Here is a 20,963-nt window from a genome sequence, read left to right on the forward strand (position 1 = left end):
GAACATGAAAGCTCCACTCAGAAAGGCCTTGACAGTATTTGAACCTGTGATCTTCTGGCTGTGAGTTGAAAATCCCTACCTTACAGAATATTAAACCATCAAATATCTATTACTACTAAGGTTTCGCTTAGTTGTGTTGCAAAGAGAGTATGTGTGTATCCTGAGAACATTATAATAAAAAAGACATGTCAAAAGTGATATTTACCAGGTTATACATCAAAATAAATGAAGACGACAATATTATTGCAAAAAATGGCCCATGTTATGCATCAAAGTGTCAATGCTCTTTTTAATGTTAATATATTACAGATTAAACATAAGACTCTAGGCTTCAACAATATATGAATGATTCCCACATGCTTCAAACATGCAGCAAAGAAGAAAAAGAATAAATTAATAACCTATTTAGAAACCTAAGAATGATATGTGATGTCTTTGTAGCTTTTCTTAATTGCATAAACATCATAGTTGCATAGTTGCTCTGTTGCTTCAGTAAAGCATCTCAAATTCCAGTTGATGCACCTCATGGAAACATTTATCATAAAATATATAAAGAACTGTGAAAAACCAACAGAAAACTACTGTAAACGATGATCTCTATGCTCAAAACACCAAACAATTTAATAAGCCACAATTGCTGTACTGTTTGCAAAAGACAGAAGACAGTATTCATTGGCAAAAGTTCATGGGGATTAAAGCTGATTTACTTTTAATTCAGAGATGCTGAAATATTTTATCATTTTTGCACCACTTAATTGCATACTTGGCATGCAAGAGTGCATCCACATCGACATTATAGGCAAATATTTTTCGAAACCTTTCAAGGCTTTACAGTTACATTTTAACCAGTAATGATAAAGGTTTAATGGTAATATACAGCAGTGATGTACGTGAGAAGTTTTGGTTCCTAGGGTTAGAAACAGGTCTTTAAATATGTTTATTTCAATCGTTTCAATGTATATGTAATGTTATTTTCGTATTTCACATGTCTGGGATGTGTGTGATGGACTGGTGACCTCTCAGGACAGTTCGCCTTCACTCACAGTAAGCTGGGATCCATTCCAAAGACTCTGAACAAAATAAAGCTGTTTCTAAGATGGATTAAGTTTCTGTGGGATGCAAGCTGTGCGTTTTACATCACTGCCATCTGCTGGAGCTTCAGTTCATTATCTTTCTTGAGTTGCTGATCCCCATAATAAACCACATTGGGGGAAGTTAATTCCAAGACCCCTCCCAGCAGTCCCCGTATGTTGACACTTGTCTCAAGATTTACATTTACACTTCAATCCTGTTCCCCAATAAAAACAAGATTTGTCAATCTGATAACCTTTTATTTACTGGTTCAGTTTTAAACAGTATGAACATCTCTCTCTTAGTTACAGTTGAAGTAGGTACACATAAAACTTCGGAATGTCAATAAATACAAAAACAAATGCATTAATACAACTCAAAGTACAAAAAGTGACATCTTGAAAAATAAAACTCCCAAGGTGAATGGACCCGATCTCCATGTGGTCGGCGCAGATGGAAATAAAGTGAACGTGTTTGTGAAGGAAGGACATTCCTGGCTCATTTACAACATTTAGCTGGAATTTGTGTACAACACTACTTTTTGAACGCTTGCAGTGAACAGAAGCAGACTTAGTCCACTTCCTCCATCCTGGATGTGTCGTCGTCGCCCCCTTCGAGGGGGGGCATGTCGTCTGTGGGAGCGGAGGTGGTGTCGTCTGATGTCATGTCGTCTTCGTCAATACCTACAAGAAAGCAGTTTAGGTGGCATGAGTGACTCGGTACGGCAAAAATGTTTCCAGGAAGAGCGGCTTCAGATTGTCGATAAAAGCAGATCCTTACCGAGACCCAGTTTGATCATCCTGTAGATGCGGTTGGAGTGGGTCTGGGGGTCGTCCAGGGTGAATCCCGAGGACAGCAGGGCGGTCTCGAACAGCAGGATGACCAGATCCTTCACCGATTTGTCGTTCTTGTCGGCCTCTGCCTTCTGCCTCAGAGTCTCCACGATGGGGTGGTCCGGATTGATCTCCAGGTGCTTCTTAGCAGCCATGTAGCCCATGGTGGAGTTGTCTCTCAGGGCCTGCGCCTTCATGATCCTCTCCATGTTGGCCGTCCAGCCGTAAGTGCTGGTGACGATGCAGCAGGGCGAAGAGACGAGGCGGTTGGAAACGGTGACCTGCAGAGGAGGAAAAACAGCTTGGTTGTCAGACGGTCAGCTCCACACAGCGACGACGCACCGCCAACTGCTGCAAAGCTGCAGTCCGCTCACCTTCTCCACCTTCTTCTCCAAGATATCCTTCATGATCTTGCAGAGGTTTTCAAACTGGGTCTTCTTCTCTTCCTGCTTCTTCTTTTCGTCCTCATCCTCCGGCAGCTCCAGGCCCTCTTTGGTCACGGAAACCAGGTTCTTGCCCTCAAACTCCTTCAGCTGCTGGACGCAGTACTCGTCGATGGGCTCGATCATGTAGATGACCTCCAGGCCGGCTTTGCGGAGTCGCTCCACAAAGGCAGAGTTGGCGACCTGGTCTTTAGTTTCACCTGAAATTCAGACATAAAAATGCCAGAAGATGGTTTAATTTGCTTTTGTCGCTTCTGAACTGACTTTAAATGTCTCAGGGTGGAGAAGGTCCTCACCAGTGATGTAGTAGATATGCTTCTGTGTGTCCTTCATGCGTGTGACGTAGTCTTTCAGGGAAACCATCTCATCTCCGGAGGCTGAGGTGTAGTAGCGCAGCAGCTCAGACAGCTTTTTCCTATTCTGGGAGTCCTCGTGGATTCCAAGCTGCAAATGGAGAGAAAAACGGGGGGAAATTGTCAGTAGTGTGCAGCACATATGAAAAGCACCATCATAAAGTACAAACAGTCAGACAGCTTCTGCTTAAAGATGGCAAAGGGGGGGATGGGGCTCTTTTAAAGGTTTAAAGCTGCTTTTCATTGAGACGGTAAGGTTAGAGGATCAGGCTGAAGGTGTCAGAGCAACAGGTCAGAGGAACAAAGGTCAACAACAGATGTCAGTAACACTTCGCACTAAAGTCACTTTTTTTGGGTTGTACTGCTCACATTTAAGTGCTTACTAGTTTAAACAAGAGATCGCTGCCTCAAGTTTCAGTGAGATAAGACCAGGAAGGCTTGCAAGCTGGCAAGAGTCCAAGGCTGCCGAGTGCTGACCTTGATGTTCTTGGAGAACTGCTCGTAGTACTTCTTGTAGTTGTCCTTGTCCTCCGCCAGCTCTGTGAAAAGCTCCAGGCACTTCTTGACCAGATTCTTGCGGATGACCTTCAGGATTTTGCTCTGCTGCAGCATCTCTCTGGAAATGTTGAGCGGCAGATCCTCAGAGTCCACCACACCCTTGATGAAGTCTGAAAGGAAAAACACCAATTTAGTCACAAACAAGTCCAAAAAGCTGTGAACCAATTATGCTTTTCATCTTGGGTATCACGGCCGCACTTCATTACTCACTGAGATACTCGGGGATGAGTTCATCACAGTTGTCCATGATGAAGACCCTGCGTACGTATAGCTTGATGTTGTTCTTCTTCTTCTTGTTCTCAAACAGGTCAAAAGGAGCCCGACGAGGCACAAAGAGCAGGGCGCGGAATTCCAGTTGACCCTCTACCGAAAAGTGCTGCGAGAAGACAGCCAAGGTAAGGGATTGTATTCAGCTGTGAGAACAAAGAGGGTGACACTGAAAATACAATAGAGACTAACCTTGACCGCCAGATGGTCCTCCCAGTCGTTGGTAAGACTCTTGTAGAACTCGCCATACTCTTCATTGGTGATGTCGTCTGGGTTGCGGGTCCAGAGCGGTTTGGTCTTGTTCAGTTCCTCCTGGTCGATGTACTTCTCCTTGATCTTCTTCTTCTTCTTCTTCTTGTCGGAGGACTTATCATGGTCATGCTCCTCGTCTGAGCCCACATCCTCGATCTCGGGTTTGTCGTCGTCCTTATCCTCCTCTTCGTCCTTGTCTTTCTCCTTTTCCTTCTCCTCGTCTTCGGCCTCGTCGTCACTCACCTCCTTGTCTCTCTCTTTCTCCACCTGAAGTAGGAGAAAGATTCAAATTAAATATCATTGTACTGTATATCTATAATTTATTCATAATTCTTTCACTGGGAGAACTCTCTCGCCATTTAAAAAGCAACTAAAACATGTACTTACAAAAAGTGTGATGGGGTAGCCAATGAACTGAGAGTGCTTCTTCACAATTTCTTTAATTCTCCGCTCTTCAAGGTACTCTGCCTGGTCTTCTTTCAGGTGCAAGATCACCTTAGTCCCGCGGCCCATTGGTTCAGCTGTAGAGGGAAATCAAACATGTTAACTGTCATACTTTAAACTTAACAATGAACTTTACAGTGCACCATATTTACATGTCCATGACTTACAGTTGTCCACTCTGACTGTGAATGAGCCTCCGGCAGACGATTCCCAGGCGTACTGCTCGTCGTCATTGTGCTTGGTGACGACTGTGACCTTCTCGGCCACCAGGTAGGCGGAGTAGAAACCCACACCAAACTGGCCAATCATGGAAATGTCGGCTCCAGCCTGCAGAGCCTCCATGAAAGCTTTGGTGCCAGACTTGGCGATCGTACCCAAGTTGTTGATCAGATCTGCTTTGGTCATGCCGATACCCGTGTCGATCAGGGTGAGGGTGCGCTCCTCTTTGTTGGGAATAATTTCAATTTTAAGGTCCTTGCCAGACTCCAGCTTGTCTGGATTAGTGAGGCTTTCATAGCGGATTTTGTCCAGTGCCTGACGGGGGGAAAATAAAACAATTAAGATTAACTACACTGGTAATCACTTTGTAGTTGTAGTTTAATTTTCATCAAGCGACAGAGTCCATGTTGAACTTACATCTGAAGAGTTGGAGATGAGTTCCCTGAGGAAGATCTCTTTGTTGGAATAGAAAGTATTGATGATGAGGGACATCAGCTGAGCAATCTCAGCCTGGAATGCAAAGGTCTCCGCCTCCTCCTCCATTGGTTGGTCGTGTGACATCTTTAAAAAGGAAATGCATGAAAAGATTAGACTGTCAAACAAGAATGCGTCACAGAGCTCAGAGTTATTTGTTCCTCAACAGTTACGCAGGCTGCAACGAGCAAGATAAAGCTTCCAAACATGATGAGCTTATTTGGCATCTCCATAATTGTAGATCGACAGAATTGCTCCTGCTTTTTTTCCCCATTATCATTCATATGAGTCAGCGGATCAGCTGCAGGATAATAACAGGCGACACCAGCGTTAATCTTCCTCTGTTAATGCGTTTCAGCTGCACCTCCGCATCAGTGAAATTTCCATCTACAAAAACAATTTGTGTCAACAAAATACCTTGCAGTTTTTGACTCCTACAAATTCAAATCCATACCTACAATTTAACAATCATGTTTTATATTAAACTCAATCCTTAACATTAGTAACTTCTATTGCAAACTATTTGATATATTCATATTTAAATGACTCATTTGGCAATATAGTGGAATCTATTGCACATGCACGCATGGCATGATGGTTGAAGCAGGTGGAGTGACAGACTGTTCAGCTCAATAATCCAACTTTGGCAGATGAGATTAAAACCCCATGTACTGTCTTCAAACAGTTTACCTCTTAAAAAAAGAGACCAGACTGGATTGAAAAATACTAAATGTAATTGTTTTGTCATGCCACAGCACATCCAGCGACAGTTCAACACTGCAGCCTTGAATAATTTGGATATTGATTCATCAGAGAGAAGAGCACGTGGTTTGAATTGCACACTGGCACGAGCAGAAATGACTCCACCTGCCGGTTTGCCGGAAGAAGTACAAGTTTCTAGAAGGTACCAGGAGGAAACCAACTATCTAGCAGTTTCTATAGGAATGGAAAGCTCCTCCTCTCAGTCTTCACAGGCATTCTGTGAATTATCAGTCAGATAACTGCTTATTATGTGCAACATATTTGAGTAACACGAGAGAGTGGCTTAAAATCCTAATAAAAAAAAAAAAAAACAACTGACTGCTTAGGAAATCTTATTAGGCTTCATCAAGTTGTGTGCCTGCTTAAGGATGATTTAATCCTGACAACTGCTCAATCTAAGCATCATGCCATGTGGCTGGGTTATATATCGCCTCTGAAGAAGATGAAGCTCAGTCGAAGATTATTAAAAGTTTTGAGGGAAAGGATGTCTCATCAGTTTTCAGACCTGAACAGGGCCTCCTAAAATCGGTACGTGTTGTACATGCAGATGATTTAAAAGCCATCGTCACTTTAGCTTGGACGGAAAATGGCTGAGCTGAGTGATAACTGAGCTGACAATGTCCAAGAATGTGCAAAAATGCATTTGTCATCTTTAATGCAATGAATATTCATTTAATTTACCTTGGCTTCTCGGCGTCGTGTAAAACTCCGGCGCGAAGTCTATGCAGATCGTTGCCACCAGTGTCGTTATCACAAGAGCAAGGAGGGAGTCCGTGCAGCTTTATAAACCTTCCGAGCATTCGAGAAATCTCGTCCTGAGCTTTCAGAAGCTTCTGGAAAGATCCTCCTCGCTGCTGCTCGATGCTGCCCTCTGATTGGCTGATCCTACTGTCAGTCATAACATAAGGTCACGCCTTCATTGCTTTATTTGGTAAAATGGGCGGGAGAGAGCGCTGGCATGTGAGTAGAGATTGAGAAAACTCGAATGAACCATGCTGTAATGACTGAAAATTCCAGAACAATGACTAAAATTGTTGAAAAAGCGCTAATATGCCCTGTGATTAAAGTATTTTTGAGTAAATGTAAAATTTTATTCAGTATTTGGCTGTAGTAGTCACAATGAGAAATACATTTCAGTATTTAATTAATACAACAAAGACTGCAGGTTTAATTTGTCATCTTATTTTTATTACAAATGTGCATGCCCTTCATAAAAAATACAGTAGCTACAAAAAGAGAAATAAGTCAAATCTGAAATGACCTTATATTGCTCTTAATGATTGTCAGTAGTCTTATGGAAGCAGCTGATACATTGTTGAATGAGCCAAACTGTGTTCTTCTCTGTTTCCAGCAAATTCTATTATTTGTGCTTGTTGAAATGAATTGTGTTCAAATTAAATCTTTCCAGAAGCAATACAACTTACAAAAATAAAAAATAAAACAAAGTAAGAAAGCTCTAGCAAGTATCTTAGTCAACTTCCTCCATCCTTGATGTGTCATCGTCTCCTTCCAACACTGGCATGTCTTCATCAGCTGGCTGAATGAGGTCTTCAACTGCAGAATCGTCATCGTCAATTCCTGAGAAAGGAGAGGGCATTATTTCACGAATTCAAACAATTTTATTATGTGCAGTCAAAAGCACAAAGAATAAAGCATACCAAGGCCAAGCTTGATCATTCTGTATATGCGGTTGGCATGTGTCTGTGGGTCCTCCAGAGTGAATCCTGAAGACAACAGGGCGGTCTCGAACAGCAGGATGACCAGGTCTTTCACAGCCTTGTCGTTCTTGTCAGCCTCTGCCTTCTCTCTCAAGGTCTCAACGATTGGATGCATTGGGTTGATCTCAAGGTGTTTCTTAGCTGTCATGTAGCCCATGGTGGAGTTGTCTCTCAGGGCCTGAGACTTCATGATCCTCTCCATGTTGGCCGTCCAGCCGTAAGTGCTGGTGACGATGCAGCAGGGGGATGAAACCAAGCGGTTGGAAACGACAACCTGTTGAGAAGGAAATTCACTATTATTTAAATGCCTGAACGTAGTTGTTTAAACCTTAATACTCATGTACACTAAAGATATCAGTTGTGTCATTTCCACAAGGCAAGAGCGTACTTTTTCAACTTTCTTGTCGAGGATGTCCTTCATGATCTTGCAGAGATTCTCAAATTTAGTTTTCAGCTCCTCTTGCTTCTTCTTCTCATCGTCATCCTCTGGCAGTTCCAGGCCTTCCTTTGTCACAGATACTAAGTTCTTGCCATCGTACTCCTTCAGCTGCTGGACACAGTACTCATCAATTGGCTCAATCATGTAGATGACCTCCAGTCCGGCTTTGCGAAGGCGCTCCACAAAGGCAGAGTTGGCAACCTGGTCCTTGGTTTCACCTGTGAAAGTTCATTATAATTCAATTAATCATTTATTTGTTGATTTGGTCTGAGGCAGAATTATGCAGACAACCAGGAAAACATAGACAAAAATAAAATGTAGCTGAAATTCTTACCGGTGATGTAGTAGATATGTTTCTGGTTGTCCTTCATGCGAGATACATAGTCTTTCAGAGAAACCATTTCATCTCCAGATGCTGAGGTATAATATCTCAGCAGATCAGATAACTTCTTCCTGTTCTGGGAGTCCTCGTGGATTCCAAGCTAAAACATGGAGCAAAGTGTTATTATTTGTTACAGGAATTGAACAAAATGTAAGCACCATATTTTCCATCTGAACTTTAAGTATTAATTCAGATGAGCCTACCTTGATGTTCTTGGAGAACTGCTCGTAGTACTTCTTGTAGTTGTCCTTGTCCTCCGCCAGCTCTGTGAAAAGCTCCAGGCACTTCTTGACCAGATTCTTGCGGATGACCTTCAGGATTTTGCTCTGCTGCAGCATCTCTCTGGAAATGTTGAGCGGCAGATCCTCAGAGTCCACCACACCCTTGATGAAGTCTGATTAAAGAAGGAAAAAACTGCTCAGCCCTCTAAAGACAGACAAGATGCATTTTCTTATAGGACACTCAGTTGCAGGGGTGTACTTACTAAGATATTCTGGAATCAGCTCTTCACAGTTGTCCATGATGAAGACTCTGCGGACATAAAGCTTGATGTTGTTTCTTTTCTTCTTGTTCTCAAAGAGGTCAAATGCTGCTCTTCTTGGCACAAACAGCAAGGCACGGAACTCCAGCTGACCCTCCACTGAGAAATGCTGCAGACACAAAAAGTAGATGTGCATTCATGAACATATTAGAGCTTAATGACGGCTGATCAGGATCTTGTTGGGTTGCACATCTGGCGTAGGTATCATGAGTAGGTGTTGCTTACCTTGACTGCCAGATGGTCCTCCCAGTCGTTGGTAAGACTCTTGTAGAACTCTCCGTACTCTTCATTGGTGATGTCGTCTGGGTTGCGGGTCCAGATAGGCTTCGTCTTGTTAAGCTCCTGAGCATCAATGAATTTTTCCTTAACCTTCTTCTTCCTCTTGTTCTTGCCATCCTTTGAGTCTTCGTCCTCATCAGAGCCCACATCCTCAATCTTAGGTTTGTCCTTGCTCTCGGGAGCATCTTTCTCAGCTACTTCTTCTTCTTTTTCTCCCTCCTCAAGGTCCACTTCCTTTTCTCTTGTTTTCTCCACCTTAGATAGATATGGATAAGAAAAAAAAAAACTCATGAATTTGTGATTAGTAGCACTGCTGTAACTGTTTGCAACTGTGGTTATTATGCGTATGTGTTTTGATTAAGGAAAAACAATACTTACAAAAAGTGTAATGGGATAGCCAATGAACTGTGAGTGCTTCTTAACAACTTCCTTAATGCGTTTTTCTTCACAGTATTCTGTCTGATCTTCTTTAAGGTGAAGGATAACTTTGGTGCCTCTGCCAATGGACTTTCCTGAAAGTAACAATAAAATCAGTGATGAGATCAAAGTCATGCAACAAATCAACCTGTATTTAATTCATAAGCTCTTGATAAGAGTTATGCATCAGTGAGAGGAGTAAAACATACCTGTGTCAGGTTTGACAGTGAATGATCCACCAGCTGCAGATTCCCACACATACTGCTCGTCATCATTGTGCTTGGTGATGACCGTCACCTTCTCAGCCACCAGGTAGGCGGAGTAGAAACCCACACCAAACTGGCCAATCATGGAGATATCTGCACCAGCCTGCAGGGCCTCCATGAAAGCTTTGGTGCCAGACTTGGCGATCGTACCCAGGTTGTTGATCAGGTCTGCTTTGGTCATGCCGATGCCTGTATCGATTAAGGTCAAGGTGCGAGCGTGCAGGTCTGGTATGATCTCAATCTTCAGTTCTTTGCAGGACTCAAGTCGGCTGGGATCAGTCAAGCTCTCGTATCTGATTTTATCCAAAGCCTGTCCAATGAGCACAATCCATTAAAATACTGTTTGCACAATATTGATCAGTGTTTTTGAAATGGTAGCATAGGATTTGAGTTTACTTACATCTGATGAGTTAGAGATGAGCTCCCTAAGGAAGATTTCTTTATTTGAGTAGAAGGTGTTGATGATAAGTGACATAAGCTGAGCGATCTCAGCCTGGAAGGCGAATGTCTCCACTTCCTCCTCCATAACATGGCCAGCGTTCTCAGGCATCTGAAAGAAAGCGCATTTCATGCTGTTATAAAAAGTTGCTTTTGTTCTCATATTTAATTTTAAAATTACTGTCATTTTTGTTTTAGAAATCAATTCCCTCCATTGTTAGATCTAAAAACACTTTCTCAGTCGCTCACGACAACTGCCCAGCACGAGAGGAGCAGGGCTGACTGATGGCAGACCAGCACGTGTTCTTTCTGTCAATCAAAGACTGCTTTTGAAAACTGGGAGGAGTTCTAACGTTTGCCCAACCCCCCAGCGACTTCAACACGTGTGGCTTACAACCTTTTTATTAGTAGGGTAATACGTTTTTACAAATTAGGGATGAAGTTAAAGTTACTTCTGATTTGTTATCAGGAAAATGTTTTATTGGTTTTCATGAAGACTCAAGTTTTTTTTTTTTAATCTAAAGTAGCACTGTGATACTAGTATATATTAGCAATGTAGAAACAAAAACAATACAAAAAGCTTTATTCATCCTTAAACATTGACTTTACAACTATAGCCACTGAAATGTCAGTGGACTGCATCTTCTTTGTGTGCCGGCATGTCTTCCCATTGAACAGCCTACACTCAGGGTCACCCTGCATGCCATGTGCTGCAGCACATTATCAGGTCAAGATCCTGATGGCATTCACCCAAAAAAAATCACACTAAAACTGAGCCTAAGTACAGAAAGTGAGTTACATTTTTCAACTTAAGCTACCTCTTTAGTCAGAATACTGGATTTTTGGAGAATTCTATTAAATCACTCAATGCAGTGCAAATTGATTTTAAGCAGAATTGCAATGCATCAATGAAAAAAGGTTCATTCTTACCTTGAATGAGTTGTTAGTCTTGTGCCACTTGTTAGATAGTCGTCAAATAATCACTGGGCTGGTCTTCACTGAGCTCCAAAAGTAGGCCTCGCTGATGCTCCCGTGGGCAGAAAGTCTCTCTTGGTTGTGTTCAAGTGAGTGTCGTTTGACTCTATGCAGACCCTGCGACACACCGGTTCTTTTTATACTCAAGGGTGTTTTCTCGAAGCTCCCATTCAGAAGCTTCCAGAAGATACTGTCAGAAAGGAGGGGGTGCTAAGGAAAGGCTGGGAAGGGGGTGACGAATGAGACACCACAGCCCTAAAGTTGATGTGCCCTTATAGGGCTGTGGAGTAGCAACGTGTGCCTGTCACTCACAAGGAGAACTTTCCTGATAGCTTGGCTGTCTGTTCGGCCCCAGACCCCCACCACCCCCTCGGCAGGCATCACAGCTGTGGGTTGCCATTACTATCAGCTGCTGTGGCAGTGTCCCGTTGAACCTCCACACATTCCTCAAGGCTTCCTCTGGACTGCAAGACCACTGCAGGCTTTTCAGGGCCAGCAAGATTGCATGAAGCTTCACACTTTTAAGAAGCTCAATCTGTAATTTTGATCCTTATTTAATGTAGAAATAAAAAAAGGGACTTACGCCTTTGATTCATTGTGGATGTTAGACTTTAGTGAATCTTTTTTTGTGACAGTTTTCATTGGTGTATGGCATGTTCAAGTACAAGGGAGTGTCAACTACAACATGTACCCTTCTCTGTTTTTGTCATGTCCCTTCTGGGACGCCATACAATAGCAAAGCAGTTCATAAAATCAGATTCTATTGCTATACACTCAACCTTCATCTGAACTGAAACAATGCAGACAACACATGTTGTTCAATCCAGAAACTTCCTGAGACCATGGTTGCCCTCAAAACCCTGGATAGATATTTTACTTTTCAGTGCCATGAAATACTGTCGAGACCTTCTTTGTAGAAAGACGACTGAAGAATTGACAGTGATCTTCATTAATCGTTTCTTAGAACATACTTCAGATGGACAGATATTATCTTTTTGCAATATTTATATTCTCTGAAATGTTTATCTTCTTATCTTTTGATGTGTAGATGTAGTTTAAATTTTGAAAAGTGTTCCAGTGATTATGATGATGATAATTACAATTACTATATGAAATCAATGCATCTGTTTCTGTCATATTGCAAAACAAGCTTATGATAACAGCTGACGCTGTTGCAAAGCTGAACACACCCAGGGAATACTCACACAGACACATCCTAATAATAAACAAATAACAAAATTAATAAAGAAAACAATACAAGGCTAAAGTTTTATTTAATCGTCCTCAGAAATAATCTTAAATACAGCTTAAACATTTGTTTGTGAGACAGAGTGGTAATAACCTAATGTGACCAGAGGATGGCAGTGCCTTGAACGCACCACAGAGGTATTATGTAATCGAAATGCTTCCAGATGAGTGGAGTAGGTACTGGAAGCCGACCGTGCAAACACGAGGCACTTTCGCAATCACTGTAAGATGATATTTACTGAAACAGGGAAGGGAAATTCACGTTTGGCAACCATAGATAGACAGATAGATAAATAAAAGAACTGCAATTTCAAGATAGTATTCCTCAGTTAATCATTTATCAGTGTGCTTTACACGTGTATAAATGTGTACAGTGATTTTTGATTATACTATTGACATCTTCAGAGACATGAAGTATTAGGCCACATGTTGCTGGAAGTCAAAAATATTGTAGACTGGCTCATTTCACTATAGTTAACCTTAATTTACAGATATTTCTAGATTTTTGTAGGAATCCCGCTCACCTGAACTCAAATCAAGCTATAAAGCTGGATTTTAATTATGGACTCAGACCTGAATTTCAAAAGACAAACTACTTACGGCCATCTGAAAAAGATTTAAAGGATTCCTGACTAAAGAACATTCTAAGAAACCTTTTCATGTATTTATTTTCAGTAGGCAGGTGTATTGTAATGGTGTGTCTGCAGGTTTCAGTTTAAAAAAATGTGTACGTAGCTGATTCAGAATGATGCAGCCAGAACCTTCACCAAAAAAGTGGGTGGAAAACATCACACCTGAGCTTCAATCTGCACTGACTGCCTGTACGTCAAAGAACCCACTTCAAAGTTGTACTTCTGGTTTAAAGGGCTTTGAATGGTCCTTGGTCTACATACATCTCAATTTATTTGCAATGTGAAAAATTCAGACCTCTGACGTCCTCAGAAAGAGGTTTGCTGAGTGTTCCCGGAGTCAGAAAAGACAACATTAAGCAACATTTAGTTCGTATACTCCAGTTCTCACGTGTGCAGAAAACTTGAACACCTGAGGTCTGCTGACACACTCACGTCTTTTAAATCAGGGTCCACATACAGTGCACATTAATGTCAAAAGGGCCTGACTGGAAAATTAATAATATCATTTATGAATAACCAGAACTCAAAATCTATGTCTTTGTTTTAGTGCAACAAAGTATAAATATATTATTAGGTTCATCTTCATTCAGCTATCCTTTTGAAAAACACAGCAAATCTCAAAATGTAATAAAAGAACTACAATTTCAACAATACTGTGCCAGCATTCAGTTAATTCACCGCTTACACACATGGTTTACATCTGGAATCTTGCACTGTTTACATCTTCAAAGGCATGAGATATTTGATATTTGGAGCTGGAACTTCTGTCAAATATGTCAAAAATCTAGAAATGATCATTTATGTACACACATTTCAACATCTGCGTTGTAATCCTGATGACCTGAACAAACTCACCACACAAGTTAAATCGTGCCCCTGGTGGTCAAATGGATATATTGCAGTTGACGTAATCTCAGCTGTCACATTTCATTCAGAGGATGGACTGGACTGGCGGACCAGTTCTGGCCCGCGGGCCATATGGTTGACCCTCCAGTGGGTGTAACTAATGAAAGGAGTGTGAGATACTGCGTGTGATTTGTTCGTGGTGATAGTGATAATGTTTTAAAAACACTAAATACTCACAAAATGAAAAACGTGTCTTTTTTTAAGCACACCGTGAACACCAGTTTGTTTACCTTTGAACTCCGGTCTGGAGGAATCCTCCGCACGCATGCGCACACGCTAACATCCGGGGCTGGGACAAGGATGAACGCCAATTTTCAAGATGGCGGCGGAGGGAGGAGGGAAGGAGATGAACGAAATTAAAACTCAGTTCACCACCCGAGAAGGCGTCTACAAACTCCTCACCCACTCCGAATACAGCCGCCCGAACAGGGTGCCTTTCAACTCGCAGGGCTCCAATCCCGTCAAGGTCTCCTTCGTGAACGTGAACGACCAGTCCGGCAACGGCGACAGGATCTGTTTCAATGTGGGCCGGGAGCTCTACTTTTACATCTACAAAGGCGTGAGAAAGGTAAACACCGAGGACACCGCCGTCCCCGAGCAGCCCCGGCGGTTTGGCGGCTTTGCGCGTGTCGCGCCTCGGTTGTCAACTCTGCAAGCTTCTGTCACTGAAGTGCGTAGATTGTCAAGACCAGGCCATGTAGCAGACCAAGCTAAGTTAGGGGACTAATTAGCATTCCGAGCTAACATCGCCACAGTTGTTGTTGTTGCCTCGGTGAGTCTACAGTCGGTGACAAGCTGTGACATGGGATCTGGAGATGAGCTGGGAGAGGACTTGTCACATCGCGCCATGTCACATTGTGTTTGTTTATGTCCCAGCTAAACCTTTACCATCAGAGTGGGCAGCAGAGACTGCATTAGTTGTGCTGTTGGACTGGAAGCGATGGGTTCATGTTATCACAGTTCGGATGTGATGTAGTGTGAGCCACTGTTCAGTTGCATACACTGATGATGCCACTGCTTAAAGCCACGTTGGGTCTTGTTGGACAGGGTGAGAATCATGATGTGGTTCTAGTCCATCCGTCCACACACAAGTTTGTCCTGTGCAGGGTTTCTGCTGGAGCTCATCCCGGCAATGGGCAACTATGGGCAATGGCAGGGTACACCAAGACAGGTCGACAGTCCAACACAGGAAAAACACAGAATCACAGACAACCACACACACTCCTATTCACATTTATGAACACTAATTGACCTCACATGCATGTTTTGGACTGAGGAAACCCACACATAGGGAGAACATGCAAACTCCATACTAAAAGGCTTGGCAATTATTTCAACCTGCACCATTGTCAGGAGTGCTAATCACTGCACCACTGTATGAACAGGGAGACTCGTGTCCCTAAATGATCCAGAAAAGAGGAATATAACTCATTCCATTGCTGGTTCGATGCTGCTGCTGTCACATCCTGGTGGTTCTAGGAGAAACCTTTGAAAGTGTCTGTGTTTGTATAGCTGGTGTCACACTCGTGGTTTAATCATTAACTTAGTTTCTGCTACACTTTCAACTAGATGCAAGTCTTTAAGTATGTGACTGAAAATACAAGCCAACTAGCCACCCCCAAAACGTTTTTTTTTTTTTCTTTTTTCTTTTTTTTCCCACTGTACGCTATCCAGAAAATAAAGATTAAACCGGGAAAGAAGTTAGAAATTACTATCAATTACTCCGCATGTCTTTTATTTCCAGAGTTAGCTGATTCATAGTAGTGCTTTCCGGCTTGGTGATTACTGTGTAGAACAGTTCAGCAAGTTAAGGAAGAGGATTGGTATGCATGGTATTTTACAATGTTTGAGATACCTTAACCCACTGAAGCCAAAGTAAACACTGTGACATGACTGAGCTCCATGTTAACATAGATGCCTGAAGGTGTTTCAGTCACTCAGAAACACACACATCCAAATAAGTGTTTGAAATGATAAAGTTACATTTATTTTCTTCATCCATTCAAACACACATGTATTGCAAGCCGTGAGACCTGCTATCACAACGTTTTGCTAAAATAACCACTTTAAAACTCAATCCATGCAATTTTTTTATTTAAAAAAACAGTGTTTAAGTTATATTAAACAGTGTGTTTGGTCTAGATGTGAAGCTGGTCTGTTTTGAATCCCTCTGCTTGATATGAAGCATGTTGATCATAAGCTGTGGCTCCCCTGAGTTTGTGCAGCCAGTCAATGCAACCAATGTAGCATTTCAGGCAAATATTGTTGTGTTTTTGTAGTCTCTAAACTGAGCAGATGATTTCTGTGGACAGGGAATACCATAGTCTTGATAACGCAAGTCCATTGTTGTTGACAGATCACTGCAGATTTATCACTGAGCTGCTTCTGCTCGTGGTTATTTTACTCGGATGGGTTTTTATACTGAGAAAGCCAGGCATCATTGTGCCAGTTGATATGTCAGCATCCTCATCCTTATTTTGAGCCGCTTCTCTGAAAATACTGATAGCTTTATAGTTGCAGCCTCTAAGCCTTTTCCCTGGCTCCTTCAGCGCACCAAAATAGACCACAAGAGACTCGCAGTATTAAACATAAAGCTGTCACAAATGTCAGACTTGCACTGGTCAGGCTTTATTGTTGCGCCTCTCTATTTTTGGATGAACGCTTTCTACATCATGTCAGCAAAATGGTGTCAGTAACACAGCTTCTACAACTCAAAGAAAACACTGAACCTTTTTAAAATGATGTTGTCTTCGTGTGTTTATCCTTCCAGGCTGCGGATCTTAGTAAGCCCATAGACAAGAGGATATACAAAGGAACGCAGCCTACGTGTCATGACTTCAACCCTCTCACGGCGACGGCAGAGAGCGTCTCCCTGCTGGTGGGCTTCTCAGCAGGCCAGGTGCAACTTATAGACCCCATAAAGAAGGAGACCAGCAAACTCTTCAATGAGGAGGTAAGTTAGTGTCGCTCTGACTGCGGCGAGAAGGACGATACGTACATGTGTTTTAGTTCATCTCCTCTCCAAAGCATTGAAGTCACTGACCATTTTTCTTTTTTTGGTTTCCCTCCCCTCAAAACCCCAGAGACTTATAGACAAATCGAGAGTCACGTGTGTGCGATGGGTCCCTGGTTCGGAGAGCCTGTTCCTGGTGGCTCACTCCAGCGGCAGCATGTATTTGTACAACGTGGAGAACACCTGTGGGACGACGGCGCCTCACTACCAGCTTCTCAAACAGGGAGAGAGCTATGCGGTGCATACCTGCAAGAGCAAGTCCGCCCGGAACCCATTACTGCGCTGGACAGTGGGCGAGGGGGCCCTTAATGAGTTTGCGTTCTCCCCGGACGGCAAGTTTCTGGCCTGTGCGAGCCAGGACGGCTTCCTGCGGGTGTTCGGCTTCGACGCCGCGGAGCTCCACGGGACGATGAAGAGCTACTTTGGCGGTTTACTGTGCGTGTGCTGGAGCCCCGATGGACGATACATCGTGGCGGGAGGGGAGGACGACCTGGTGACGGTGTGGTCGTTTTTGGACTGCAGGGTCATCGCACGGGGACACGGCCACAAGTCGTGGGTGAGCGTCGTGGCGTTCGACCACTGCACCACCAGCGTGGAGGACGGCGAGCCCCCCGCCGAGTTCAGTGGCAGCGACGAGGACTTCCACGAGCAGATTCACTTCGGCGCCGGCGTGGACAGGGCGAACAGCTCTCACTCACGGCTCTCTAAGAGAAACTCTACGGACAGTCGGCCTGTCAGCGTGACCTACAGGTTTGGCTCGGTGGGGCAGGACACCCAGCTGTGTCTGTGGGACCTGACGGAGGACATTCTTTTCCCACACCTCCCTTTGTCACGCACTAGGACTCACACTAATGTTATGAATGCCACAAGTCCTCCAGCCACTGGACAAACTACTACTACTGTATCCACCAACACCACCACCGCCACCAACTCGAGCGGCACCAATGGCAAAGACAATGTGAGCAATAGTAGCACCAGTGGGAACACATCCAACTCCCTCCCCAACACCCTGCCTCGCTCAAACAGCTTGCCTCATGCTTCCAACCCAGCAGGGGGCAGCACCCCCAACAGTCACACGGGCAGCAGCAGCAACAGCAGCACCTCCACCACCACCTCCACCTCCACCACCACCTCCAGCACCAAGGGCAACAGCATCATGGACAGCGCGTTCATTGCCACCAGCGTCAGCAAGTTCGCCACGCTGTCGCTGCACGACTCGCGCAAGGAGCGCCACGAGAAGGACCACAAGAGAAACCACAGCATGGGCCACATCAGCAGCAAGAGCAGCGACAAGCTCAACCAGCTCAGTTCCTCGCGGACGGCGAAGGCCGACGCCGCCAAGACTCTGGGCACGGCGCTGTGCCCGCGCATGGAGGAGGTGCCGCTCCTCGAACCCCTGGTGTGCAAGAAGATCGCTCACGAGAGACTCACTGTGTTAATCTTCCTTGAGGACTGTCTGGTAACAGCCTGTCAGGAGGGTTTCGTTTGCACATGGGCTAGGCCTGGGAAAGTGGTGAGTGACAGGCCTCTTGAGGATACTGTCATGTGACACCTCCAAACTCACTCTTTTCACGAGCTGTTAGCGGCGGCGTTACGCAGCCAGAGGTTTTGGTTATTCCAGATTCATACTAAACCCCACATCATTTTGATCTGACAGTACACCTCACGGCCTCACTTATTCTGCCTCTTTGCTTTACATTGAAGTCAACACTGTTGTTTGTTATCAATGTGTGTTATCTGTCTCTCCACAGGGATTGCTATCATCTCAAAACAACCCAGCCAACTCCCCCAGTGGAACAGTAGTATAGCCCTAGTGCTGGCGCTGCTAATGACAGCTCCATGCCACAGAGACGGGGATGACCAAGGCCACGGCCCTGCAGCGCTTCTTCACACACTGTCACACACCACACCACCTCCAGTGTCCCAGTTCATTTTCATCACTACACTCTCCCGCATGTTGTTTTTGCTTTTTGTGTTGAGATAAGTGATGTTGGCCGAGCCAGGGTGAGACTTCTCCTCCCTATTGCGATCTTTCTTTCTTTCTCTCTTTCTTTCTTTTCTCCTTCTGTCAGGGGGTTAAATGGGTGCTACTGTTCAGAAGAGCTTTAACTCATCCAGGAGGTGAAGGAGAGCGTTCGACTGGCTCACTGTCGCATCTCTGGTCATATCAAGTCGTGTCTAGTCTGAAAAACGACAAACTCTAATACCCAATCTATTGTGCCTGTAGATCTTCAAAGACTAGACACGGTGTAAGCTTTGTGAAGATGCCTCAGCCTAACCTTTTGTGTGTATGTGTGTGTGTGTTTGTGGGGATTAATCCAACGCCTCATTTTTTTAAAAAATACATTCACAGATAAAGGGAAAAAGATGAGGGATTGTTTTGGAAAAGTGGCATATCCCCATAAGTGTTTTTTTTTTTTCACCTCCTGGATGTAGCTGAAGTCTTCATACACCAAGAAAGACATTTTTTCTCCCCTCCACCCCTCGATTTACAAACTGTTTCAGAGTTTCACACTTAGTATATTTTGCACATATCTGCTTCCATTGTTTTTGCCCCCTCCGCCACACACACACACACACACACACACACACACACACGTTTCAGTCCATCACAGGAACACATGCTAAACATTTTGTCGACAGCTTTGGAAGCACTTGGGGAACCGGCTTGTTTTTTGCTCTTTGTCTCAACGCTGGATGCTGCAATCAGTTTTTTATATGGAAAATAAATAGTTTGCACTTAATAGTTTGTTAGAGGAGAATGGCTTTACATTTTTTGGAGCGTGTAAGGACTCCTTGACAAGGTTGATATATAAATATATATAAATATCTATAAATAGAATTAAATAAAACCTTTGTATCTATTGAACATTTATTTTAATATTGTTTCTGATTAAATGGGCTCTGTAATATATGTAAATATTGTACTTCGATGAGTTATGGGTGAAATGATCATTATAACATTAGTTCAAAGACCCTCATTTCAGAAAATACTGATATTTCTAATACAGAAATCTATACCTAATATTAAAATGAATCTTAAATATGCAGGTGAAAATGTTTCCTTGTTTTTTGTTGTACATAAAGAGAATTCAGGTGTATTTTTAATAACGAAACGTTTGGTATAGGAAATGTCTACGAAATCCTCTCGTCTAACAGGTAGTGCTGAACGCTAGCTAAGCCTGTCGCCGCAGATCTCTCTCTTTGACGTTGGCAGGTAGGCGCAGACGCAGTGCTCTAATTCAGCCATCATTCCGAGCTCAGGTAAACCACAGGAAGACTAACGCTGGCATTGTTACCCCCCCCCCCCCCCCCTTTCCTCTCCCCCACCCTCCCCATGCGCACTAGTCCCATCCTATCAAACCAACATGCTTGTGAATTCACTTTAACAAAGACTGACAACCGTGTTCTGCTGACAGGGCTGAGAAATCTGTGACTCCACTTCTTGTGAGTAATAACTGCTAAACTGATGCTGAACTTGTGAACAAACTTTTTGACACTGTGTTGAAAAAGGAAAAACCAACTGACAAATGTCAGCGCTTGATGGCGGCGTAGGTGCTCGAGTTGAGGGTGTTGTTTTGGTTTTTTTTGTTTTGTTTTTTTTTTGTTTCTCCAAGCACCCAACATAGGACTGAGGATTTTAACGGTGGGAGCCTTTTCCTCCATGTGACGCCTATTAAAACAGCTTTGACAGACTGCGTGGTCCATTTGTCTTTACTGCTCACTCACCTGGCGTGTTTTCACCACACTTTCATTAACTTCTGTGTTATAACTCACACATGCAAGCAGTGTGTGCTGGAGCGCCTGGAAAACAACAGCTTGCATCTGTAAAGCAGACATATTTTAAGCAGAACTTGTTCCATGTTTGTTTCTTGTTCCACGCCGGACAACCTTCCTCATACGAGCCTCAGTGATTCAGGGGCGGTGAGCTTCAACCCTGCAGTAAATCAAGTTTTACAAGGTTGAAAATATCTTGAATCTGAGTCATTTATTCTCTGGAATTCTTGGACAGTTTTCTGAAAGCATTCGCTGG

The 20,963-nt window shown here is 43.5% G+C and overlaps 3 protein-coding genes across 4 annotated transcripts in view; 1 reads left to right on the top strand and 2 right to left on the bottom strand.

Annotated features, from left to right (window-relative positions):
- The window catches only part of hsp90aa1.2 (heat shock protein 90, alpha (cytosolic), class A member 1, tandem duplicate 2), a 25,078-nt gene extending 18,587 nt beyond the window's left edge, over nt 1-6,491 (bottom strand). The window contains exons 1-11 of one of the 2 annotated variants that reach the window (XR_003933003.1): nt 6,358-6,491; nt 4,858-5,001; nt 4,389-4,755; nt 4,165-4,298; nt 3,718-4,044; nt 3,469-3,634; nt 3,178-3,368; nt 2,644-2,791; nt 2,279-2,547; nt 1,852-2,185; nt 1,355-1,754 (exon numbers count right to left, since the gene is read on the bottom strand). Coding sequence is in view for 1 of the 2 variants with exons in the window: in XM_030110154.1 (XP_029966014.1) it covers nt 1,642-1,754; nt 1,852-2,185; nt 2,279-2,547; nt 2,644-2,791; nt 3,178-3,368; nt 3,469-3,634; nt 3,718-4,044; nt 4,165-4,298; nt 4,389-4,755; nt 4,858-5,001 (2,193 nt within the window). In the remaining variant the exon portion in view is untranslated. Of the gene's footprint in view, nt 1-1,316; nt 1,755-1,851; nt 2,186-2,278; nt 2,548-2,643; nt 2,792-3,177; nt 3,369-3,468; nt 3,635-3,717; nt 4,045-4,164; nt 4,299-4,388; nt 4,756-4,857; nt 5,002-6,357 lie in introns of those variants that run through there. The other variant, XM_030110154.1, reaches the window with a different exon arrangement.
- Nucleotides 6,492-7,144: 653 nt separating this feature from the next.
- On the bottom strand, nt 7,145-11,241 carry hsp90aa1.1 (heat shock protein 90, alpha (cytosolic), class A member 1, tandem duplicate 1). The gene is made up of 11 exons (XM_030110155.1): nt 11,087-11,241; nt 10,119-10,268; nt 9,662-10,028; nt 9,414-9,547; nt 8,982-9,290; nt 8,700-8,865; nt 8,419-8,609; nt 8,168-8,315; nt 7,783-8,051; nt 7,335-7,668; nt 7,145-7,254 (listed from the first exon to the last, which is right to left on the bottom strand). Exons 2-11 carry the CDS (start codon nt 10,266-10,268, stop codon nt 7,145-7,147), a joined length of 2,178 nt encoding a protein of 725 aa, XP_029966015.1. The 5' UTR covers nt 11,087-11,241.
- A 2,977-nt stretch (nt 11,242-14,218) lies between these two features.
- Nucleotides 14,219-20,394, top strand: wdr20b (WD repeat domain 20b). Its single transcript, XM_030110200.1, has 4 exons — nt 14,219-14,485; nt 16,688-16,870; nt 17,001-18,443; nt 18,682-20,394. The coding sequence occupies exons 1-4, from the start codon at nt 14,237-14,239 to the stop codon at nt 18,736-18,738; spliced, it is 1,932 nt and encodes a 643-aa protein (XP_029966060.1). The 5' UTR covers nt 14,219-14,236; the 3' UTR covers nt 18,739-20,394.
- The last annotated feature ends 569 nt before the right edge of the window (nt 20,395-20,963 follow it).

Source organism: Salarias fasciatus, chromosome 15, assembly GCF_902148845.1.
Source record: "Salarias fasciatus chromosome 15, fSalaFa1.1, whole genome shotgun sequence".
NCBI lineage: Eukaryota > Metazoa > Chordata > Actinopteri > Blenniiformes > Blenniidae > Salarias > Salarias fasciatus.